At 39.5% G+C, this 26,994-nt stretch overlaps 1 protein-coding gene across 1 annotated transcript in view; it reads left to right on the forward strand.

Annotated features, from left to right (window-relative positions):
* Positions 1–25,965, forward strand: part of cntnap5l (contactin associated protein family member 5 like) — a gene marked incomplete at its 5' end in the record, with an annotated part of 108,917 nt that extends 82,952 nt beyond the window's left edge. Inside the window, 14 exons of the mRNA XM_079844376.1 lie at positions 1,180–1,286; positions 3,845–3,964; positions 8,231–8,431; positions 9,325–9,481; positions 12,321–12,448; positions 12,612–12,782; positions 13,113–13,331; positions 14,823–15,059; positions 15,959–16,192; positions 18,828–18,961; positions 20,667–20,754; positions 24,049–24,261; positions 24,354–24,428; positions 24,761–25,965. Of these exons, the coding sequence (XP_079700502.1) occupies positions 1,180–1,286; positions 3,845–3,964; positions 8,231–8,431; positions 9,325–9,481; positions 12,321–12,448; positions 12,612–12,782; positions 13,113–13,331; positions 14,823–15,059; positions 15,959–16,192; positions 18,828–18,961; positions 20,667–20,754; positions 24,049–24,261; positions 24,354–24,428; positions 24,761–24,957 (2,281 nt within the window). The 3' untranslated portion in view covers positions 24,958–25,965. The remainder of the gene's footprint in view (positions 1–1,179; positions 1,287–3,844; positions 3,965–8,230; positions 8,432–9,324; positions 9,482–12,320; positions 12,449–12,611; positions 12,783–13,112; positions 13,332–14,822; positions 15,060–15,958; positions 16,193–18,827; positions 18,962–20,666; positions 20,755–24,048; positions 24,262–24,353; positions 24,429–24,760) is intronic.
* Between the last annotated feature and the right edge of the window lie 1,029 nt (positions 25,966–26,994).

A 26,994-nucleotide genomic window follows, 5' to 3' on the forward strand; every position in this document is an offset into this window, starting at 1 on the left:
GAACAGATATACAGAATTTCTTTGCCTTTTCTATGCTAATTTTGGAGGAAAATCTGTGTTAAAGGGTTAGTTCACCCAAAAATGAAAATTCTGTCATTAATTACTCACCCTCATGTTGTTGGACACCCGTCAGACCTCCGTTCATATTCGGAACACAAATGAAGATATTTTAATTGAAAGCTGATGGCTGAGAAAGGCTTCAGACGGCCTCCATTGGCATTCAGTACATTTACAATCCCAGGATCCATGAAAGGCACTTAAAACGTCGTTACAAAGTCCATCTCACCACAGTGGCTCTACAATAATTTTACGATGCAACGACAATAGTTTTTGTGCGCCAAAAAAAATTAAAATAACACCTTTATCCAACTTGTTCTCTACTTCCGTGTGTGCCTCCACGACGCATGCGCGAGAATATGACGTAGCGCCGGCAATCGGGAATCCATGAAATACACACTTAAGCCCCATTTTGAGAACTACCCCGAGACCTAACGCACGATCAATGTAGAATTCAACAGCTTAGATACGCTCGTATTCCTCTGCTCGTAAGCAAATCGCTTCTGGGTCATATGTCCGAACGCCGGATCTGCGTCATATTCTCGCGCATGCGTCGTGGAGGCATACACGGAAGTCGAGAACAAGTTGGATAAAGGTGTTATTTTGATTTTTTTTTGCGCACAAAAACTATTGCCGTCGCATCGTAAAATTATTGTAGAGCCACTGTTGTGAGATGGACTTTGTAACGACGTTTTAAGTGCCTTTCATGGATCTTGGAAGTGTCAATGTACTGAATGCAAATGGAGGCCTGTCTGAAGCCTTTCTCAGCCATCAGCTTTCAACTAAAATATCTTCATTTGTGTTCCGAATATGAACGGAGGTCTTACGGGTGTCCAACGACATGAGGGTGAGTAATTAATGACAGAATTTTCATTTTTGGGTGAACTAACCCTTTAATGGAATATAATTAACAGTTTATGGAATGGGCCATTACAATTCTATACAGCATTTTTTAGAAGTAGATTCAGTGTGGTCTAATGCATAACCTGTAGCATAGAATAATATAGAATACTAATATTGTTTGTAATAATATTACATACAGTAATAATACAAAATGTTAGGTATAAGAAATAATAATGGATATTATTACCATTACTAAAAATAAAAAAATTATCCCAACAGGTGTTTGCCCAATCTGTGTGAACACGGTGGTCAATGCATCCAGTCATGGGACCAGTTTTACTGTGACTGTTCTGGAACAGGATACACAGGAGCCACCTGCCACAACTGTGAGTTATGCAAAGCCCCAAAACAGCCAATGCCAGTTTGGTTACTCAGATGTGAGTTTAATTTCACTGTTTTGCAGCATATTACTGAATAATGCATGTACTTAGGTTTATTTCAGATATCACAGATGCATTGTCAGAATTATGAATATTCAATTATTGTTATTTTTTTTAAGATTCTTTATAAAAACAAATGAACTATAAACAAACATTAAATTGTTTAAAAGTTTTAGAGTGGTAGGTAATTGTCATCTACAGGTGCCAACATTGTGTGGAAGAAAGTAGCCTAAAGGTGTGTTCACACTTGGCATGTCTGGTTCGCTTAAAAGGGACCCCGGTGTGATTGCTCTGTTAGTGCGGTTCATTTGAATAAGTGTGAACGCTACCATCCGAACCCTGGTGCGCACAAAACAAGCGGGGTGTCAAGACTGCTGAATAGATGGGTCTCGGCCCACTTCCAAATGAACTTTGGTGCGATTCGAATGAACTATGAATGCAAAACGGACCAAAGACTTGAACACATGAACCAAAAACCGGGCATGATGTAACAAGATGCAACCCTAAAAAGGGATTCCTGCCGCTGTTTTGACTCCTTTACACATTTTATAAGCTCTTCACGAGTTCTCAGCTAGTCAAAATACCATCACATGTAGGCTACGCACATACAACGAGAGCATTTAGCCACATTGTTTTGGTTGTTCTGTAAATTGCGTCACGAAATATACATCAATCAGGTTGTGAACATATCCTAATGCCTTTAGGTTGGGTATCTTTAGGTTTCGTTTTTTTTTTTTTTTTTTTTTTTGGTGGGGGTTGGGGGGGGGGGTCCAGACTAAACTAACCAAGTGAACTACAAGTGTAAACGCACCCTAAAATAACTTAAATTAGTATTAAATTTCAGTTAAGTTGGTGAGGTCTGACTTTTCCCATAGTTAAATTTTTATTGTTCATGTAATGCGTTTTTTTTTTTTTACATTATGCTTATTGGAATAAGCCAATGCTGCTTACCTTTTATCTTTCAGTCATTAACATTATGCATAATGCATCACTTGACAGCTGCAAGTGTAACAATGATTTGAAAATATGCACACACCAATTTATCCATTTAATTTTGGCATCTGTGTCTGATAGTGTTTTGAGTAAACTGTAATCATTTTCGCCAGATATATTTTTACGCTTTCTTGCTGTAATCAAATTTGTTGGATCAATATGTTCTAATCTGCCGCCACATGCACCGTTTCATCATGCGTTCATGACTGTTCATGTTCTCTGAAGCAGGGAGAGGCACGACAATGCCATCTGTTAGACTTATTGCATTAAAAGACAGAGAAATGTAATATTTCCTTTTTACTAGTCCTGCTGTGCAATTCACCGTCACCAAAACAACACGTGCAACAAATTATCTCACTCTGCCGCACAGAGGACTTCTCTGTCATGACGAACAGGTCCCAAGTAAACAGTAATTACCTCTGTTTGCTAAATTAACTGTTTACAATGTCATTGTTAAGGAAGTTAATTTAATATAAATTAAATGCATGTGACACACTGTTTTTATTTGTGACTGATTTAAAGGGATAGTTCACCCAGAAAATTAAAATGTGATGTTTATCTGCTTACCCCCAGGGCATCCAAGAAATAGGTGGCTTTGTTTCTTCAGCAGAACACAAATTAAGATGTTTAACTCCAACCGTTGCAGTCTGTTAGTCATATAATGCATGTGAATGGTAGCAAAATCAATGAGAGTACAAAAAACATGCACAGACAAATTTTAATGCACAGACATATTAAACCCTGCGGCTCGTGACGACACATTGATGTCTTAAGACACAAAACGATCAGTTTGTGCGAGAAACCGAACAGTATTTATATAATTTTTGACCTCTAATACACCGCTATGTCCAACAGCCTTTGCGCAAGCGTAAAGATCGTGTACATTGACCTCACTTACTGGAAGTGATTGCTTGCTGAATGCTGAATGCTGTTGAAAAAATTATATAAATACTGTTCGGTTTCTCGCACAAACTGATCGTTTCGTGTCTTAAGACATCAACGTGTCGCCTCGATCCTCAGGGTTTAATTTGGATTTGTCTGTGCATGTTTTTTTTTACTCTCATAGATTTTGTTACCATTCACATGCATTATACGACTGACAGACTGCAACGGTTGGAGTTAAAAATCTGCATTTGTGTTCTACTGAAGAAACAAAGTCACCGATATCTTGGATGCCCTGGGGGTAAGCAGATAAACATCACATTTTCATTTTTGTGTGAACTATCCATTTAACAGGTATCGGCTGTTTTTGGCTAGGAGTGCTCAGTGTGATTGATGCTGCTGATTAGCAAAAGTTGACACATGTTTTTTCTCATGATTACACCTTAAACTTTAAGGCAAAAAACAATGTTCTTGATCTCACTTTAGTGTTTTTTTTACCTCCCACAGGCTCAGTATCCCTGTGCCAAGCATGCTGATGTGCCAAAATGCAAGCATTCTGTAATCAAACACAACATAAACACAGCAGCAGCAGATTTATTTCCATCATTTCTATGATTCATCATTTTCAGCAATATATGAGCGATCCTGTGAGGCCTTCAGGAAAACAGGAAGCCAGTCGAGTGTGTTTACAATCGACCTTGATGGGAGCGGACCTCTGGAGCACACTCAAGTTAACTGCGCCATGGCAGGTGACTGACCCAATTATGCATCCTCAGCTTTGCACATTTCTAGACGAATCATACACTGATGTTCATCATGTTTAACATTATTCAATGATGAAGCTCAAAGCTCAGCACTTCTCATTTACAAACCTGATTCAGTGCATGGACAGGTGTGACCTCAGCATGTGTGGAAGACTGCCTGGAGAAATCACACATCTCATTAAGTGGGTTCAGCATCTCATGCGGCTGTCTAGTTCAGCAGGTTGGAATAGGGTTGGCCAACCTTCCTCCCAGGGAGCCTCCGGTGAGGCAGAGTTTTTGCTCAGGCACCACACAAACATCCCTGATTCAGCTAGACTGGATCCAACGGAGCAGTTGATGAGTGTTACCAAGACATCTAGATGGTGTGATGTAGCTGGTTTAGATGTTTTTGTGTTTTCCTTAGACTGTGGGAGAAATCATTATGAATAATTTGTGCCTATTGATAGCGTTGTTTATGTCCAGTGATATATGACTGATGATAACCTTTCCATCTTTTCATCATCATTTGAGAAAATACTTCTGCTACTGTGAGAAATTCTGGTTTTTGCATTGGAATACAGAGTGCAGAATTTGACCCTACGGGCCAGATTTACTAACAGCTTGTATCAGTGCAAACCCTTTTTTGGAGTTAAAACTACTGTCAGGATTCACTAAAGACACGCAATGAAAAAAATAGCAATGAAAAGACTTGGACGCAACACAGTTATTTTTGCATTTGACCTTATTGCATATGCATTTGTAGAAGTTTCCCTTTCAGGCATTACATTTATTGAAGGAAAGTATTTGAATAAATCATGCAACGTGTATTTGCAGCATTATTTAAAACCGGCACGTCTTAACCCATTTAGCACTTGACATGGCTGCATTTGTTTTTTAATTTTCACTTTGTTAGTATCACCCACAGAAATTTGCACTTTTATTGGAAAGCAGTCTCGCGCTTATTTGCCCTGTTTAGTACATCTGTCTCTATATGTGCTATTTTTGTAGTTACATTACACCTTAAAAATATTATACGATGGCATACTGGTGCATGTACATTTTACAACGTATAACCATATATTTTAACAAATGATATAATGTCAATATACCGAACGGTAACACTTTATTTTGATAGTCCACTTTAGACATTATACTAACTATAAGTAACTTTGCAACTACATGTCAACTAACTGTCATTAGAGTATTTGTAGACTGTCTGCTTAATATTTACTAAAATTTTATTTTGTTGGTCCCCCAACAGACATTCTACTGACTATAAGTAACTTGGCAACTACAATTCAACTTATTCTACTAACCCGAACCCTAACACCTAACCATAACCTACCAGTCTACTGACAGTCAACTAATACTCTAATGACAGTTAGTTGACATGTAGTTGCAAAGTTACTTATAGTTAGTAGAATGTTTAAAAGTGGACTATCGGAATAAAGTGTAACCGAAATGCAATAAATAAATTCCATAAAACATGGCCAATGCTCATATATACGGTGCACAGGGTCATACACAAAAACACCATCAGGGTAACACATGACACTTCAATAGTAAAATGTAACATAAAACAAAAATGGGAGGAATCAAAACTATTATATAAAATATAAGCATTGTGATGTCACACAGGGACTTCTGGAATGTCCTTTTACCAATTTTCACCATAAATAATATGGTAATTCATTGTTTTTACTTACTTCAACTTCCCAGCTTCAACTCTTCTGGGAAGGCTTTCCACAAGGTGTGTTTATGGGAATTTTTGACCATTGCATTTGTGAGGTCAGGCACTGATTTTGGACGAGAAGGCCTGGCTTGCAGTCTCCGCTCTAATTCATCCCAAAGGTGTTCTATCGGGTTGAGACTCTGTGCAGGCCAGTCAAGTTCCTCCACACCAAACTTGCTCATCCATGTCTTTATGCTTTCGCTTTGTGCACTGGTGCGCAGTCATGTGGGAACTGGACGGGACCATCCCCAAACTGCTCCCACAAACACTTGGTATGCTGAAGCATTGAGAGATCCTTTCACTGGAACTAATGGGGCCAAGCCCAACCCCTGAAAACCAACCCCACACCACCAAACTTTATACTTTGCACAATGCAGTCAGGCAAGTACCGTTCTCCTGGCAACCGCCAAACCCAGACTCATCCATCGGATTACCAGACAGAGAAGCGTGATTCGTCACTCCAGAGAACACGTCTCTACTGCTCTGTCCAGTGGCGGCGTGCTTTACCCCACTGCATCTGACGCTTTGCATTGCACTTGGTGATGTAAGGCTTGGATGCAGCTGCTCGGCCATGAAAACCCATTCCATGAAGCTCTCTACACACTGTTCTTGAGCTAGTCTGAAGGCCACACAAAGTTTGGAGGTCTGTAGCTGTTGACTCTGCAGAAAGTTGGCCACTTCTGCGCACTGTGTGCCTCAGCATGCCCTGACCCTGCTCTGTGATTTTACACGTCCTACCACTTTGTGGCTGAGTTGCTGTTCTTCCCAATTGCTTCCACTTTGTTAAAATACCACTAACAGTTGTCCATGGAATATTTAGTAGTGAGGAAATTTCACAAATGGACTTTATTGCAATCACAGTACCACGCTTGAATTTACTGAGCTCCTGAGAGCAACCCATTTTTTTGCAAATGTAGAATTTTTTGTAGAAGCGTCTGCATGCCTAGGAGCTTGATTGTATACACCTGTAGCCATGGAAGTGATTGGAACACCTGAATTCAATGATTTGGAGGGGTGTCCCAATACTTTTTGCAATATAGTGTAGCACCAATGGTCCTGTGGTCAATGTATATCTCCACATATACAGTATCAGAATTACAATAAATCTCCCTTGACTTGACTAAATGATGTTTTATTAACAAGGTTCGGGAGGAGCACGTTCAGATAATTGACACAAGTGGAGAGCACTCAGCTAATCAACAATAAGAGGTATATATATGCAGCAGTTTTACCTCCGTTCGTTGAGAGTCTATCAGCATCCCTCCACCACCCCTTCTCCACACTTTTAGTTCTAACCACTAAAAGTACATACACGGGGAAAAATGCTTAGCTCGAAGCCCTCCCCCCGGACAGCATGCCAAATACGCATTTAAATTTACTCTCCATAAATTATATGTAAGTGTGAACTTGTGAAACTCATGTATATGTAAGGTAACCTATTAACAGGTTATTACTGTAGGATTTTTAGTCTTTTTCTGAAAAAAAAAATTACATCTAAGAGATGAGTTCTTCATAACCAGTTCTGATATAACAAGATATAGCGAAATGAAAAAAAAACTGGTTTACCACCTCTCCTAGACATGTGGGGGCAAGTAGATGTATCCTCTGCCACCAGGAACAATGTGTTTTCTCACGTCTCCTGTCGGGTTTCATCACCAATTTCACCGACCTTGGTTTTTGGCCTCTGACATTACTCTCTGCTGCATCAGAAGCTGGGCTGATTTGTCTCTGAGATAAGGCTGTTATACATTATATCATCACGCAGGGAAATTCAAGCCCCATTATGTCAGCAGCAGGGAGTAGTGCAGGTAAAGAAAGAAAAAAAAATCAAGAAGCATTTCTGCCTGCAGAGACTGGCAGCGCATACTAGCTGAGACTGATAGCTTCATTTTTCTTAGTTTCATAGGCAGTGGGTTTTGGCTCTAAGGTTATTGGAGCTGCAAGCCGAGCTGAGAAAAGTACGCACCGGGAAGCTGTCATATGCTGTGACCACCTGCTGCACGTTGGCACAGCTAAGCTGGCTTAACTTTACAAAGTTAGCTTTCATTCAGCTTTATTCTGACTGAAAAGTTAGCTTTGTCACGCTGAATGCATTAAAAGATCTGGAGAGCCAATACAAATAGACCTTTTCTCTCAAGCGACGCCAACAAGCGCTGGCAAGAAAATCGTTTGAAATTGACCTCAATTACAGGAGCTATTAGCCATGCTAATTCCGCAAGACACCACAAACCGGCACCTTTGGACATCACACGCAGCAATTTCAACGTGCATAGGGAAAGGTGCTAGTGTAGACTACCACACTCTCATCATTTCACACCCTCCTGAATGAGTGACCTTCTGTTGTTCTCTGCTTAATATTCATCAGGTATTTGCATACGACTCCATCACTCCGTTAATCTCTCATTTTCATTCGCAAGCACATACGGTCGATTGAGTGCAGGCTTGAGAGGGTCGGTATACGATCAGAGTCAATGGGGAATTCAGTCTGTACTAGTTTTTCAAGTGTGCTGTTTCTTTGTGTGTGTGTGTTTCTTGCACAGAAGATAAAGTTTGGACTGTGGTGGGGCACGATCACACGAGGCCCATTGACATTCGAGGATCCACTCCACGCAGCCCTTTCGTTCTCATCTTCAACTACACCATCTCACCATACCATCTCCGCTCGCTTGTGACTTCTTCGGAACACTGCCAACAGGAAGTGATATATCGCTGCAGGAAGTCTCGGCTTTTTAACACCTGGGGTTGGTTCTGCTTTCTTACTCTTGCGCACTGAGTTTATCTTACAGTTTTGTGTGCTGTACTGCTGAAATGTTGTCTTTTTATGAAGTGTGTGATTTATGTTACCTCAGGAATTCTAATCGTCTAAATTTGGCTAATATGCTCCAAAGGAACAAAAGCATACCTCACAGCTAAATGATTCACAACAGCAGGTTATTACCACCGATATTAAAGGGGCTCAAGTGTGACATGACGACGATGTGCAGTGAATGATGATGTTCACTTAAAAAGTGGTTAGACTGTAATTCTTGTCATGCACAGGGATGGCTGTGGGACGTGATGAGAGCATTTGAATTGCAAAGGAATGCATAGAGCCTTAAAAAAGATTATAAGCTGGTACGCTAAATTATTCCATATGTTTTTTTTTCCTGCACACTGCTTTAATACTTTTGACTTTGTGGGGTTGATATGCTTAGGCTTTTTACTGGGTTGGAGTTAACTTATCCTCAAACACTTGGCTCACTCTTTGGATTAATTTAGATTTATCGGAATGAGATCCAATAAAGCCTTTGAGCAAAGATCAACCTTTGATCAAAAATTGCTCAAATGTGAACCTCCAGCGCTAGACATCTTGCATATCAGATTGCCATTTGTCATTGGCTAAGCTCTTGGCCAGATCTCTGCACCGCTGTGATAGCAGATGTCTGGTCACGCACATTGTAGCGCTACTATAACGGCTACTTGACTGACAGGAGCCTCAGAGCCTGTTGCTGACCAGCATGAGCAGGAGACCAGATGTCATCATGCATGACTAAATAACATTAGGCTCCAAACAGTGCTTACATTATTTGCATAATTATTTACTGGCAGAAAAATAAAAATAAAATTTTCCTTGGGGCATTTTGTCCATTTTCAGATGGAATGCCTCTGTCATGGTGGCTGGATAGAGACGGAGTGAAACGAACATATTGGGGAGGATTTCTGCCTGGGGTCCAGCAGTGTTCTTGTAGCTTGGATGGCAACTGCAGGGACATGAATTACTTCTGCAACTGTGATGCAGACCAAGACACCTGGTAAAAATTTATTTTTTCACAGTGAATCAGACATGCCAGTTCTGCGTAGCAAAAAATAGCCCAATGGCCAATCAAAAATAACTCAAAACTAGCCCAATGAACCTAGCCCAAACATCAAAACTCATAATATACCAATTCAATGCCTAAACCACTGTTATACATTATACGCAATTTCAACTTGAAAATCACGATATAGTAGTAATCATAAACACAGTTTGTTTTCATAAAGGAGCTCCCTACGAATGTTCCCCTCTCACAAGCATAATTTATGCAATATGACAAACCTTTAACTTGCACACTCTCAGAAAAAAAGGTACAGTGGAGGTACAATTTTGTTCGTTGGGGAACAAAACGTATAGCTGTACCTTTAAAGGTACACAATTGGTCCTTAGGGTACAATTATACCATTATTTTCCTCTACTTAGAGCAGGGGTAGGCAAGTTCGGTCCTAGTGAGTCACTATCCTGCATAGTTTGGCTCCAACCCTGAAAGACGTCTATAGAAGCTCTTATTGAGAATTAACAGATAATTAAATGTTTAGATGATGATGTTTTATTGAAAATGTTTGGTCACCATTATGGTGATCAGTTCATATAGTTGGGCAGTTTGACTCTTGGTTTTTTATGTGAGTTTGTGGTTTTTGTTACAGTGTTAACAAAACAAATAATCTGTTCAATTCAAAAGGAGCCAGAAACGAAAATAGTCATGAAGAAAAATATTTGACTAAAATCATCACTTACTAAAAATGTAAATCAAGAATATTCACCAACAATAGTGTCTTGCCACAGATCAGACATTCTGAATTTTGATTTTTAAATACATTCTGAGGAGGGAGGGGGGGGGGGGGTTTAGACACACACAGATATCAAGAATCAGCATATGAATCACAACAATGGTGACATACTTAATGCTGCAATGCATGCTGGGAGCCATGAGTTGTATACTGTGGTGGCTTAGTAGGGTTGGAGCTAAAACTCTGCAGGACATCAGCTCTCTAGGACCGAACTTGCCTACCCCTGACTTAGAGGTACAAAAACTTACCCTTAAGGGTACCACCCTAGTGACGACCACTTGTACCTTAAAAGGTATAATTTTGTACTCTTTTTTTTTTTTTTTTTTTTGAGAGTGCAGGGGAAAAAATAAACAGTTAGTCAAAAGTTTAAGGGTGTGTTTGGTCCGCTTGGTTCGTTTGGTCCGGAGCCCTGGTCCGCGTAGCGTTCAGATTGGCGTTTTTTAACACCAAACTTAAAAATACAGAACCTAAAGGAATACGTTCGCAACCTGATTGGTCAGCTTTTATGACGTATGATGAGACAGAACTCACAGAACATCCAAAACATTGCGCTCGTTGCTTGTGTATTGTCTACGTATGAGCATTCTGTCCTTTTTAGGGTCGCATCTTGTGACATCATGTTCCGTTTTTGGTTCTTTTACATGTCTTTGGTGGGGCATCTGAAGTCCCCATGAGAGGCTGGATACAAACTGGAGCTGATGAACTAGTTACCTCGGGACTAGTGTCCCGAGATAACAACAGAAAAGCAGATGGGAAATAATTAGCATAGCTGCTGTTCATAATATTAATGCTTTTGATCCGATTTAACTGTAGTATAAAAGGTAATTATAATGTGAATGCTTGGCTAAAGAGATGCGTCTTTAATCTAGTTTTAAACTGGGACAGCGAGTCTGAACCTCGAACAATATCAGGAAGACTATTCCAGAGTTTAGGAGCTAAATGTGAAAATGCCCTCCCTCCTTTAGTGGACTTAGATATCCTAGGAATGACCAGAAGCCTCGAGTTTAGTGATCTTAAACAGCCCGATGGATTGTAGGGCGATAGAAGATCCGTTAAATACACTGGAGCTAAACCATTTAGGGCTTTAGGTCAGTAGCAATACTTTGTTATACGGAACTTACTAGGTAACCAGTGTAGAGATGATAAAATTGGTGTTATATTATCATATTTTATTGACCTAGTAAGAACTCTAGCAGCTGCGTTTTGGACTAACTGTAGCTTGTTTATTGAGGATGCAGGACAGCCAGCTAATAAAGCATTACAGTAATCTAGTCTCGAGGTCATGAATGCATGAACTAACTTTTCTGCATCAGAAATAGATAGCATGTTACATAGCTTAGCAATGTTTCTAAGGTGGAAAAATGCCGTTCTTGTAACATATGAAATATGATTTTCCAAAGACAAGTTGCGGTCTAATATAACACCCAGGTCTTTTACTGTAGTGGATAAAGTGACAGGACATCCTTCCAAGTTAAAGTTGTATTGTGAGAGGTTTTGTGGGCAGTTTTTTGGACCAATAAGTAATACCTCCCTTTAATCTGAATTTAATAGCAGAAAATTACATGTCATCCAGTATTTAATATCTTCAACAAACGCTGTCAGTTTAGATAATTTAGCGTTTTCATCTGGTCGTGATGAAATATATAATTGAGTGGAATAATTAATTCCATGTTTTCTTATAAAAAGTAAAAGTAGCCAAATGGACTTCAGCAGTTTTTTCTATTTGTAAGATAATGTGATTGTTGTTTTTTTCATAGACCAAAAGAAATCTGAGGCAGATTGAAGAGTTTTAGTCAATTAAAATGTGGTATTGAATTCACTTTAAAACCCTTCATTAGTTTTTCTGTTAAAGTGAGCGAGACAAGCAAAAAGCTTAATACTCGCCATAGGGCAAGTATTACCTTTTTTTAAGCAACAAGTGAAGCATACACACTCCTCGGAGGGCAATTGTCTACCTCAGAGAGAGATTAAAAAGACTTTCTACCATTCTTTCGTTCATTACTTTCTCCTCTTGCACATTCTCTTGTTCTCTTTTTCCTCCTGCAGGGCAAATGATACTGGTATGCTGTCTTATAAAGACCATTTACCCCTTAGTGAGATCGCCATCGGAGACACAAACCGGACAAACTCACAGGCTGAGCTACAAATTGGACCGCTGCGTTGCTATGGCAACCGTGGGTGTTTTGTTTACAACATTTAAAAGGGGAGTGGGGGGTAATACGGCTCTTTGCTGAATATATTTTCATATTTCAAAATGCAAAAGAGATGGACCCTTTTTTATCAGATTCAGTGCTTTTCAACACGTTGTGTGCTTTTTTGCCTGTCCCTCTGCAACAGGATTTTTCTGGAACTCTGCATCTTTTTACCAGGAATCCTCCTATCTGCACTTCCCCACCCTGCAAGCCGAACTGAGCGTCGATATTTCACTCTTTTTCAAAACTAGTGCTCTCTCAGGAGTCTTCTTGGAGAATCTGGGTGTCAGAGACTTCATAAGACTGGAACTTATTTGTGAGTGCTTGATCAAATTTCACTTTTTAAAAAAAATATATACATTTTTTTAAAAAATATAAACATGTTATAAACAGTATATGCAATATATGCAAGACAAAAACACAGTGGCATAACAGTTCATTTTAGATAATATATGCTTGAAGGCAAATGCACTGGTATTGGATGCGTCTGACCCGAAAATAGAGGCTTCAGCAAGTTTCTTGAAAGAGCCTCTGAGCACTTCTTTAAAAGAAGTACATTCAGTGAACTTTCAGTGAACTGCGTTGTCATACTTTTGTTTAAACCGCAAAGTGTGAGATAAACATACCACTTTTTTGTCATTCTCAGCTCCTTCTACAATGAACTTCACCTTTGACCTCGGGGATGGACCAGTAATTCTTACCGTTCGATCACCCGTAGTCTTAAATGATCGTCAATGGCATTATATTCGTGCTGAGCGAAATGTGAAAGAAGCTTCTCTGCAGGTTGACTCGCTGCCACTGGAGCTAACTGAAGCACCGTCTGAAAGACCCTATCGGCTTCAGCTCAGCAGTCAACTATTTGTGGGTGCGCAAACATGCAATTGAGAAAATGTCACTAGTAATGATATAATAGTAATAACATTGTGTACTTTAGTTAAGAATACCCGTGGGAACAGAGAAAATTGAGATCGTTTTAATTCAAGGAGTTTGTGATCAGAAACCATGTCATTGTTAAATGTTACAGGGTTGAAGATCAGTGCAAAAATATTACACTACACCACATTATTTACAGTCAGAATTCTTGTTTTATGCCATGAACAATATACCTCTGTTAAAACATGATTAGAGGGTATGGTGTCACTCCCTTAAATATGGTGTCGCAAAAATCAATACACTATTTAGAGAATTTGACAGAACCTACAAAGACAAATAAAGCATTTTAGAAAAATCTATATAAAGGGATGATATTTTAATGTCAGTAAAACAAATTGTAGGTACAATTTTACCAATATAACCTATTACCACGAAATGGTGATTAATAGGATAATGCAAATGTGCAAATAATCATTTTTAATTACATTTTTTCCTTTGCCATTTACACACTAAATGGAGTAAGACTAATAAGAATTAATTCAGTTAATTGTGTCAGTAGTAAGTGATACACAAACTGGCCCTGGTATTAAGATGCGTTTAGTTCAATCAGATCACAAGTAGACAAGGGGGACACATACCCGTTTACACCTGGTGTTTTAATCCGTCTTTTTTGTCCACTTTCAACCACTTCTGTCCTGACATCTTTGAGGGGAGAGTCTATGGACGGGTAAATGTATTTTTTTTTTTTTTTCAGATCTTTCGTTCTAATGGACAAAACAGGCTTGAGCAATTTTGGAACGATGGAAAAACATACAGAGAGCATCAGCTTTCGTTTCTGCTCTGATAGGCGCAGATCAGACAACGCTGAAAGCTGTAAGTGAGGTTTAGAAATCAGGAATGATGAGAGAATATTGTGCTTGGGCTTGAAACCAAACTTGGGTCTCCAGCCAACAAAGTTTATAATCCCGTCTGGCTAGCGTGCTTCCAGTAATGTTTTGCTTCCAGTAATGTTTAGAAATTAAGTCAGTTGGCGGAGAGTAGGCGGTCTTTTGTGGCTGTTTGAACACATTCGACCACATGAGCGTTTACACTATGAAAGCACTCAAATGCTTTTTTGACTACCTCTGGAAGCGGTCGAAAGCGGACAAGCTCAAAACGTTTTAGACCTCATTTACACGTATTGGTGCCAAAGCGTAATTACTTTATGATGCCCGCGATGGTGGCGTTCGCAACTTTGTAGAGCTGGGGGGGATGGGGGGTGTCTTGGGTGGATGGGTCTTCTTTTGGTGCCCCCCGTGCAGCACGTGTTTACACCTGTATTTAGTGTGGCGTCTACTTGTGATCCGATCAACCAAAACCTATCATAACAGGGCCACTGTAGCAACCAAATGGCATCGTTTCCTGAGTATGACACTATTATCAACTTAAAGGTCTTGGCTTTATAAATTTCCTTCATAATGAATCATTGTAATCTCCCCATTAGGAGGAACGGCTTCTAGGCAGAGGGGCTTTCTGGGCTGCTTACGTGCCCTCACCATTAATGGGGTTACCCTTGACCTTTATGAGCGTGCAAAGACCACCCCTGGGGTGAATTCAGGCTGCCCGGGTCACTGCACAAGTGACAGCGTCTGCCATAACGGAGGGAGATGTGTCGAAGAGAGGAGCAGTTACACCTGCGACTGCACTCAGACAGCCTTCGATGGTCCACACTGCAGAACAGGTGAGGTTACGATGGCCTCAAGGCGAACTCTCTTTCATAGGCCTTATTGCACCAATCAAAAAGAGCTGAATGAAACCGGCACTCTGGACCAAAGCACACCTCAGATGCTTGTAGTTCTCAAATGCCGTAATGTTGGAATTATCAACCGTGTTTTTATTGGGTTTACACTGTGAAATCACACAATTAGATCAAAGCCTACAGAGAGAAATTAAATCAGGGCTCTATAGGAGATGATTTAATATCCGTTTAAGCCACAGCTTCCCGTGAGCTGTTGGAAATGGCTTGAGTCTCACAATGGGAGGCATTAGTACCAAAAATGTGTACAACAGGTATGAAAGTCAACCCACTATATGCTCTATGGAAATTTCATCTATTTCAGACAACTTTTCGTTTTCTATTAGATCAGGAGGGTCGGCCGCCGGTGGATGACAACATGCCCTTGATGGCGTATTCACCTTGAATTCCTTCAGGCTGGGCTGACAGGCCCTGGCAGAAAAGCTTTAACTGACAAATGGAATTTAATTACAGCAGCCATTCCTCTGCCTCATACCCATCCAGCAGCCTGTCCGTCAGATTAGTGATGTAATGGCTTTGTTTCTTCACAATGCGATGTCACAACGGGTCTGCTCAAGCCACGGCTGTTTACTGCTAACTAGAATAGATGACCAGAAAATGAGAAGAGACAGATAGAATCAGTAGGACACCTCTCCGCCACAGTCTCAGCTGTGGTTGGGGAGGAAACAATGCTAATGTTGTTGTTTTTTTTATAGCTCTAATAATGACAGATGAGACGGAGAGTTCACTGCCTTTGCGCACATCTGAATTTGCATATGATGATCATGCTGATGTTCTCAGTGAAGTTCACCAGGGACTTCTTTGTCTCTCTGTGTCCATCACAGCTCTAGCAGCTTCCTTTGAAAGTGGGTCTTCAGTCCTGTACACTCTCCAGGAGCCATTTTCCGGCATACTAAATGAGGAAGCCAGAAAATCACCAGCCGGCTTCCATGATGTAGAAGTTACCAAATCTCAAGAGAAAGTGTCATTTGGGTTCTTCACGAATCACGTGCCGGCCTTGATCCTGACAGCTCACACTCTTGACCAGCACTATATGGCTGTTATGCTGTCATCGAACGGTACCAAGTCATACGTTACTCTAAACCTTGGGGAACAGTCATCACTTGTTCATTTTCATATTGTTCCAAACCTGTATCAAGCTAAAAAAAAAAGGACAATAAATAGTCATCCTTATTTGCATTTTATGCTTAGTCGTCATTATCTGATTTCATTGACTACTAGAAAAGAGTAGCCTGAAAATATTATGTTTTTGTGGAAATTCATCCAGGTTTGGAGGGACGTGAGGATGAGTAAATGATGGGGAAAAAATGTGTGTGTGTTGTCCCCACAAAGATGGCAATATCCAAAATGTCCGTGTGGGGACATTTTTTTGTCCCCATGAGGAAAACAGCTTAGAAATCAGACTAGATTATCTTTTTTTTTTCAATGTAAAATGCAGAAAGTTTTCTGTGATGGGTAGGTTTGGGATTAGGGGATAGATTATACAGTTTGTACAGTATAAAAATCATTATGTCTATGGAAATTCCCCATAAAACATGAAAATACACCACACATATATCATTTATTTCTGTGAATAGATTTTTGAACGCAATATCTGTATTCCTTTGAGCTTCAGAAATGAAATTTTAGCTATGAGTAGCAAAAAGTTCCGAAATGTTCCTATAGTTTTTTTTTTTTTTCACTCAGTTACACCCACACCCTTTATCTGAAGAGCGCATGGCATCTAAATTGAAGGGTCTTGCAACCACTGTCTCCCGTCACCATTCACAGTGCTCTTTCACACCTATGTTCTTTTCTATTTAGCGGAAAAGAATTTGGCACCATGTCATCGAGAATACATGACCGGCTAACATGTCTTGCACAACAGATAGCAATGCACATCATTCTTTGACATCAAGGGAGAAAGGTGGTAAAAACAAACACTGAGGCGAGGAGCAGGAAATGCAGATCAGAAGTGAATAATGCTTAAAGCTAGGACGTAAAGCACGGGCTATAAAGAATACTTGATGACAGAGAAGGGAGAACTAGTGGATGGAGTTAGTCTAGTTCCAACTACAAGAGAAACGCTAATACACATGAGAACTTTTGAGGTGCAGAGGTGATTGCAGAGACTTGCTTGGTCCTGTTATCCCAAATGACTGTTAAACATGTTCAAGCATTCAGGATTCTCAAATTGTTAATTGAAGTGAAATTACCTAATTATGACTTAATTAACTTAAGAGTAGTGTGTTTTATTTCCTATTTGGGTAACTACAGATTGCACCTTAAAGGTGCACTCAGTCATTTGTTTATCTCGCTCTATCAAAAAGAAAAATTGTATTAGGCCATGGTTATTACTGAAGGCTTTATCTCATGTACTGTAGACTACTGTTCAAAAGTTTGGGATTGGTAAGATGACTTCTTTTCTCAGAATTGTGAGATATAAATTCATAATTGCGAGTTATAAAGTCCAATTCTGAGGGGAAATTTATATCTAGCAATTGTGTTATAAAGTCAAAATTGCAAGAGAAAAAGTCTGAATTATGAGATAGAAAGACGCAATTATCTTTTAAAAAATTTTATTGTGGCGGAAACAAGCTTCCATACTCTTGTGCTCACCAAGGCTGCATTTATTTGATCAAAAATACTGAATTATTCTGAAATATTACATTTTAATGTTAAGCCATAACTCCATAAATCATTCTGCCAGAAATCATTCTGGTGTATAACTTTTCTTATTATCAATGTTGAAAACAGTTGTGCTGCTTTATATTTTTTGGAACCCATGATAAGATTTGTTTTAGGGTTCTTTGATGAATAGAAAGTGAAATTGAAATCTTTTGTAACATTGTAAACGTTTTACTGTCATTTTTGATTAATTCAATTTATCCTTACTGAATAAAATTATTAATTTATTTTTAAAAAACAAATTTTACTAACCCTAAACTTGTTAATGGTAATTTTAAACACTATTCATTTCTTTCAAATATGTTTTTATCATGATCACTAAACAGTATTAACTAACATTGTCCTAAGCAAACAATTTCCGGTAATAATAAGGTTCATTAGTTAACATTAGTTAACTACATTAGTTAACATGAACTAATAATGAACTGCACTTTTAAAGCATTTAAGTATCTTTGTTAATGTTAATTTCAACATTTACTAATGCATTATTAAAATCTTGCTAACATTAGTTAATGTACTGTGAACTAACATGAACAAACTATGAACAGCTGTATTTGTATTAACTAACGTTAACAAAGTTTAACTGATGCTGAACAGAGGTGTTGTTCATAGTTAGTTCATGTTAACTAATGCATTAACTAATGTTAACTAATACAACCTTATTGTAAAGTGTTACCCAATTTCCTACTTGACTGCTAGTGTAATGTTTGTCGAATCCACACACCGTCTTTTCTTCTCACATAATGACTATAACTCAAATCAATATTTACTGTCCATTAATATGTTTCTTTTGTGAGTAGCTATGTAAAAGATGGTCATTATCACAAAACCCTTTATGGTAATACAAAAACACTTTACATTGTGAACTTGAACACCCTGTTGTAGTTTATTTGGCAACCCATTACTTATATCTGTTGAAATTTAAAGCATAATTCCTTGTTGTCATGCTACAACCCTGCATTTATCATATCAAACAAATATCTTATGACATATCTTAAGTCAATAGCTTTTACTCTGATTTCCCAGGCAGCCTGCAAATACGATACTTGTTGAACAAAGAAAAAAGAACAGAAACGTTCAGCCCAACATCAGCCAGTCTAGCAGACGGACGGTTCCACTGGGTCAAAATCAATCGAAAGGGACAGGAACTCCTTGTCCAGGTGAGTCTTTGGGCCCTATTTTAACGTTCTGAGCGCATGGTCTAAAGCACATATAGCGCAGGTGCACTTAGGACAGCAGCAAAGGTCCAATTCCATTTTTGCTAGTTTAACGGCGGAAAAAGTGGTCGCCTCGCCAGGCGCCTGGTCCAAAAGGGTTGTACCTAGTATCTTAATGAGTCATGGGTGTGTTTTGGGAGTAATGTGCAATAAACCAATCAGAGTCCCATCTCCCATTCCCTCAAAGCCAGTTGCGCTTGCACCATGGCAGATTCACTATTTACATGGCGGAAATTGTGAGTGGATAGACTGAATGCTTCTGCAGAGAGGAATCATTTTATTTTTAATATAAAAAAACGGTTTTGTGCTGCTGTCCGTGCGCATTGTGCACACACCTATAGGCGCACATTACTAACCTTTAAATAACACAAAAAATACTGCACTATTGACTATAAACCAGGTTTTTGTTGGTCAATGGCGCAGTCGTTTTCAGTTGCCTCAAAATAGCAACACGCCAACAATGCGTCTGAACACACCTCGATTTCAGACCAGCACTCCCATGGGTGAACAGATGGGCATGAGTGCATTCGCTATTTAAACAACATGGCGCTGGACGTGAAAATGATAACTGCGTCGGGCTGAAACTAGCAAAAAAAACACTTGTGTTGCGCCTGATGCCGCATTGTGCGGGTGTGTGATAGGGCCCTTTGTCTCCAGGTGTTAACACAATGGCAAATACCTGATTTCCAAAGACATTTTACATGACCTCCTATACTTTACTTTCTACAGGAGTGAGAATGGATGACTTTTATGCTTGTCTTGTAACATAAATGATATTGGTGTCACTTTATTTAACATGTGTACTTACAGTGTACTTACCTAATGGTGCGTTCACACCAGACGCGAATGAAGCGTTTAGCACGAGTGTTTTACATGTTAAGTCAATGCAAAGGCGCAAAAAGGCATTCTGCGGCGCGATTCGCGCAAATGACGCCGCAAATTGAGCGCGAGATGAAAAATCTGAACTTTGGCGGATATTCACGTCGCGTTAAACAATCAGGAGCTTGCTCTAGTAGTGACAACAATAAGGACAAAATCATATGTGGATACCCGGAGCTGTATGTACTTTATAGAAACAGGAATAAAAAGGATCTTGCTTGGAAGAAAGTGAGTGAGGAGGTCGGACAATCTGGTAAATTGTAAAAAACGTAAGTAAATTACGAGACTACAAGCTAGTTAAAACCAGCAAATTGAGCTTATTCGCAGTATTTTAATGACGCAAATTTGTGTCTGTTGTGTAGTGAATGTCACACGCGAATTAAGCAAATTTCACGCGTGAATGAAGCGAGTAAACTCAAAATGTTCAAGCGTCCAACTACGCGGGAATAGCACGATTTATTCGCATCATTCGCGTGTGGTGTGAAAATGCGCAATAACGCACCATAAGAAAGTACTGGGTAATATAAGGTAACTACATGGGTTAGGTTTAGGGGTAGGTTCAGGGTTAGTACCTAGTTATTACCCAGTTATTGTAATAACTATAATATGTACATATATGGGGAAAAGGACTGTAAAATAAAGTGCCACCATGATATTTCTAAAAGCATGTCACAATGAACTGAGATGTGTGCTTCCCGTGACCGATTTAAACTTAATGTTGGTATAAATATTTTACAAGTTACCTGCTATAATATCTGTGCCCTTCCAGATTGACAGCACAGTAACCCAGCAGTACAGCCTGTCTCCTGGCTCTGCCCTCAGCCCGGTGAGGTCAGTGAATCTGGGGAGAATCCAAGGTGAGTTCCTGGCAGGCTTTTGAAGAGGACTCTATTTCTTCATGTTCTTCATGTTTTTTTCTATTTCACTGACGTGGTGTCAGGTGTTTGAATCCAGGCAGGTTAGGAAAGGGTGGGTGGTTGTCTGGGTTGGGAGGTAGAGGTATGGAGTGCTCACTTTTGACAGCACCGTCACAGGTGAGTTGCCAAGTGAAAGCCAAATGGAATTTCTCAGTGTTGCCTAGGAGACAGTTTCTTTTTAACTGATAAAAAAATAAGGAGGGTCTGGAAGTAGCATGAACCCTTAGCGCTTTGATAGAGGCGAGAGTACATTTTGGACAAATTAGCAGTAAAGCACTCACACAAATACAACAAACCCTTTTTAAACTCATTAGTCATTACAGATGCAAAACGGAAAAGGAACCAGTAGGTACTGAATGTGCTGATTTATTCGGTTTTAGAATTACTTTTTAAAATACTAATAGTGAAGCTTTTTTTAAAAAAAGAAATAAAAAAGGTTATTACGCAGATTAGAGGTTACTTGTGTGATTCTACAGTCTGCTACTTTTCAAATGAAGTGGTTTCAGACTAATTTAATTCAGTTAAAGCTGATGTCATCAAATGAAATTGGAATCCCCTAAAAATCATCTTACCAACCCAAACTTTGGAACTGTAGTGTCTCTGCATATTAAACTAGGATTGGAGAATGTATTTTAACATGTAATTATTACACACGTCACAATTTATAGTGTTAGTTCACCCAAGAATGAAAATTCTGTCATTAATTACTCACCCTCATGTTGTTCCACATCCGTAAGACTTTTGTTCATCTTCGGAACACAAATTAAGATATTTTTAATGAAATCCGAGACGCAACTTACACATTCAATCAAGGCCCAGAATGGTAAACTCTCAGAAAAAAGCTGTCATTGGGGCGGTACCTTTTCAAAAGATACACTTTTATGCCTAAAGGGTACATATTGGTAACTAAAATGTACATATTAGTACCTAAAGTCTACATACCTAAAAGTAACAAAAGTGTAGCCCCAGTGACAGCTTTTGTACCTTTTTTCTGAAAGTGTAGGAAAGACATTATTAAAGTAATCTATGTGACTCCAGTGATTTAACCTCAGTTTTATGAAGTGATGCGAGTGCTTTGTTTGTGCAAAAAAAACCCAACATAATTTACCACTTTATTTACAAAATAATATTATCCAAAGTGTGTTCATGCAACGTCAGCTCTCGCTTGAACACAAAACGCATGTGTCTTGGTCAGTGTTGGGAGTAACGCGTTACAATTTTCAGTAATATTTTACTCGGTACATGTTCAGTAACACTTGCGTTACAACACACACAAAAAAAAACGTTTAGCCCAAAATTGAATTGTTCAAAAAAAAAAAAAAAAAAAAAAAACAGCAAGACATTAACGAACACAAACGCAAGTTATTACCTGTTCGTGGTCAGTCAATAGCCGCGTGTGGTGTCCAAGATTGTAAATAAAGACTAAATGACAGCTCGCGCTGGCCTTTTGAAAAGCGGCTAAAGAAGACTTAAACGCTCTGTCGTTTCAAAGAATAGCACAACGGCGAGCACGTTGAGTATGAACACCTCCTCAAACGGAGGAGGCGCGCATGCAGTCAGCGGATTCTCGCGCTGCGGAGCCAAACAAAAGTATAAATAAGTCTTAATGGATGAAGACGACTGTACATTCGTGAGATGGACGTATGCGCATTACTTCGAGTTTGTCAGAGATAAGAACAAGAAAGTAATAGTCAAATGCAAATGCAGTCAAATGTAAACTTTGTCTAAAATAGAAAGAACTATCGATGTCGCAAAATAGCACTAGCAATTTTAAAAAACATCTCTAAATACCTAAGCTCCATATACATAAGCACCAATAAACCAATAAAAATGCTATATTGTTAGTAGTCTAGTCTGGATAGCCCACAGTCGTTATGCTACATCACCTTCTACTGGATGTAAAATGCTCTGTAGTAGCCTACATTTTGTCATTTTAGAATGTTAAGTTCTACTTCTGTAGTTATTTTGGTGAAAGTAACTCAAAAGTAATACAGGAGTAATGTAACGCATTACAATTCTGAGACAGTAATATTGTAAGGTAAAGAATTACTTTTAAAAAACAGTAACAAGTAATCTATAATGTATTACAGTTTGGAAGTAACTTGCACAACACTGGTCGTGGTGCTCTCGTGGACGCGCATTGCAGATCAATATTTTAGTAAATATAGTGGTAAATTGGGTTTATTTTTGTGCAAACAAAGCACTCTCGGATTTCATGTGTGTTTAATATCTTCATTTGTGTTCCAAAGATTGTGTACAGATGTGGACAGAATTTTCATTTTTGTGTAAACCGTGACAAATCCTCTCGCGTGTCGGGTCATTTCAACCACAAAACTCTTCGAATCCAGTAATTTTTTTGTGCATTCCTGGTTCAAGTGCAACAAAAGTCCTAGGGTCTTGGACCACTCCGGTGAACTCAACATTTCTTTTTTTAAAGGGAAGGATGATGGATAAAGTCCCCCTGTAGTCAATAATTGTATACCTTAAAACACATTTTTGATCACCAAAATATTTTTTTTTTAAATCCTGTTAAAAAAAATCTTGAATGTAACTCTGCATCCTTCATTTAGCATATGCGGATCAATAAATATGCAAATTAGCCCCGCCCCCACTCACTCACACCAACTCAGAGACAGAGATTCACTCTGTCAACTTTTACTCAAGTTACTGTTGTAAAGCTGCACAATGGCACCGCTCTTTACAATATCGGACACATAATGGTAATCTGTTATCAAACAGCTAATAATATGTTGCTAATGTTACACAAACCATGTTCCCGTTCACCATCTCAGAGTCAGACAGCTGCCTTCCAAAAATCAGCATCCTTAGAAACGCTTTGAACATCCTAGAACGTCAGTGGAGAAAGGCATAATTCATCATAACATCGTAATATAGGCCTACATCATATACATAATTCACCCACTATATTGCTAAATGTACACGATTTTTCATATCAACAGAAAAGTATACCTGTATGGCTTCTCTTGAGACTCCCCTGCTTTGCAGCATAGTTAATGACATGCTAAATCCCACCTGCACTTTCACGTGATTGGTTACGAGGTAACCAATGAGACTGTCTTTGGTCCACTGCAGTTTTAAAGAGAAAATATTCAGCAATGGTGTTTGTCTGAAAGCATATTAAAAGCACCACATAGATATATAAACAACATTAAAAACTTGAAATTTACCACGGGGTCTTTAAATTCAGTTGCTCATTTCTTTTTCCTGTTTCAGGTAGTGACATCACTGATAAGGAACTGGTCCAGGCTGGATTGAGAGGGTTTATTGGCTGCTTGTCCTCCGTGCAGTTTAATCAGGCTACTCCGCTGAAGGCAGCCCTGCAAAACAGCCAAAGCCCGTTAGTTACTGTTATCGGCCGTCTGGAAGCATCAAGTTGTGGGACGATATCCAGCTCCAACACTTTGAGCAACACACACACACGGTCAGGTAAATGATTCCTTAAATGTTTCCACACTGCTGAAAAAGAATCACAAAAGCCAGTCCTTTGTCTTCCTCTCGCTCTCGTTCTCTGCTTACAGATGACTCAGCAAAATCAGACAGAGGCAAAGACCCACTGAAAAAGGCAGATCAAAATGACTTGGCACTAATCGGAGGTATAGATCCCCATGATATTGTGCTCTGGGAAAAAAACTTTTCAGAATGATACCCAGACCTGACAATTAATAGACCATTCTCAGAAATGAAACTGTACAGCCTCATACATCTTCAGTGTTTTATTTAAGCTGTTCTATTTGTACCACAGCAGCACTGCATAGTAGAATGATCAAAATATGAATACTCTTACATTTATTCTCAAGAAAGTTTTCATTCAAAGCACATTTTAGGAAGTGAATCATTATTTTAAATGTAGCATGTTTTCGTGCATCCATTTCAAAGGAAGCACATGCAACGCTAATTTCCACATCTTCATGTATCTAATAAACAGGAGTAGTGGCTGCAGTGGTGTTCATCACCCTCTGTGCGTTGGCCGTCATCATCCGCTTCCTATACCGGCATCGACGGACTCCAGCGCCTTCCGGAATAACCGGAAAGACGCACTGCCCCAGCATGGAGCATCCACCGTACCGGGCTGCACTGGACCTGCACAAACCCAACCACGAAAGCAAAGAATATTACATCTGACCTCTCAGTGTCGTGCTTGGCCTTTAATCGAGTAGCCTGTCGCCAGTGTACATGCTAACAACCCAACCAACTGCAACTGTATTATCTACACTGCAGGCTGAGCAGCCAATCAGAGTCCAGCAATGACTCGACAGCCACTTTTATAGGCTGGGACACAAGAGAGACTTTTTTTTGGTTGTGTTTTGTTTGTGTGCTTATTTTCTATGAAGAGAGCAAAGCTTACGTGGAAGTGGTGTGTGCGGGCCTCCTGAATAATGACAGAGCTGTATATTGTTATTTTACGGGCATAATAATAGGTTTTACATGCACAGCACACACACTTTCCAAGCAAACAGCACAGCAGGAGGCCTGAACATCACTCGGAATTGTCTTTATCCAGTGTGCCTGCTCAAACCTGTCTGTCTCGGAGCCGGCATGTAGAGAGTGGGCTTAAGCTAATGGACTGAAACCCCAGCGGAGATGGTTCTGAGAGAATGGTTTTGTGGCAGGGCGGTGGACCTTCCCAGACGTTGTTTTTAAAGGATCGATCATCGCTCGACGTGTCCAAAAAAAACAACAAAAGATTAAAGACGTCCGCATCCGACAGCCTCGCATTTGATGTTGAAACTATTGACTGATGCAAGGAGCCACTAAAGGCTGGGATTAACCACTAAAGGACTATAAGAATATATCAGCGGCAACTGAGGGATGGATGAAATATGAGTCATGTGTGCATCCCGATTCCCATGGGCCGGGCAGATTCAAGCAGTTTAATTCTCTTTCCCACCGTAATTGAGCCGGTCTCGCAGCTGAGCGTACCCAGTGTGCCCCTGGAATGAAATCTAGTCCTTATTGAAGTGCATTATATCTCCTGACTAGAAAAACAACAACAACAAACACTTGCTTTCTATTGAGAATGAATTCTATGGCTGTTTTTTGTTTTCTATATGACTATTGTAAATGAATGGTGTACATACATTTCATAATTATATTTAATAAATGGAGCTTTCTAAGAGCTTATGAGTGCAGATGACCTATTGAACTGGTTTTGGTATATTTACGCAAAAATGAATGTTGAGTGTATGGCAATGTATTTGGAAAGGTGCATTCCATGGCTCAACGGTAAAGATTGTTTGCTTGCAAAGACGGAACAGTAGTTCAGATATCTACAGGCTCCAGCACATACAGGCTTCAAAATTTGTGACACTTCCATATTGTTGAGCCCTAGAGCACTGCCATACTATACATTCTGCAGTATATGTGTACTGTGTATAGTATGCTAATTTTCTGTATCCATGTAATAGAACCTGGCGAAATGTGCCATATACAACAGCACATTGCGCTGGGCACTGTATTCTACAATGCAGTCTGTTTGACCTTCTATTTCCTGTGTGGCAAATTAACTGCTCGTAATATAAGCCAAGATGGAAAAAGAAAAAGAGAGAGAGAATCGATTGAGAACCCTTAGGATACAGTAGTAATGAAACAACTTCTTTGCCATCTGCTGTAACAGGTAGGCTATAGAGAGAAAAACAACACCTCTCATGGCAGGGATGCAAGATCGCACCTTCACAACAAGTTCTCTGTTATAGGCGGCTTCACAGCATGTGGAAATACTTGACTGAATTTAGACTGTCAGTCAAAAGTGTGGAAGTGTGGATACCTCATGATCTTAAAAACCTATTCTTTTGCAGGCTTACTGTATTCGTAAATGTTTGAAATGAGTTTATAGGCAAATTCTAATTTCTAATGGATAAAAGTTGGACAGTGAAGAAAAAGCAGCCAAAGGGACCGTTCACATGGAACGCGCTCTTCCATTTCAACGAGCTACTTTTCCACTGTTTTTCTATGTAAACACGTGCTAGACGGACATGTAGAACTGCTGCTGCACATCTTGCGTCTTTTGCAGTGTCTTGCGCATGGCATGGCATTCTGCCTGATCAGACAGAACGCATTTTTGCAGTGAGAGGCACATTTTTAAAAATTTGTTCTTTTGGCAGTGAGTGTTCTGCGCGCTGTCTCGTGCTCTAGCCGAATGCTGCGCCTCGTGTTTGTGAC

Source organism: Gobio gobio (genome assembly GCF_949357685.1).
Source record: "Gobio gobio genome assembly, chromosome: 19".
Classification (NCBI taxonomy): domain Eukaryota; kingdom Metazoa; phylum Chordata; class Actinopteri; order Cypriniformes; family Gobionidae; genus Gobio; species Gobio gobio.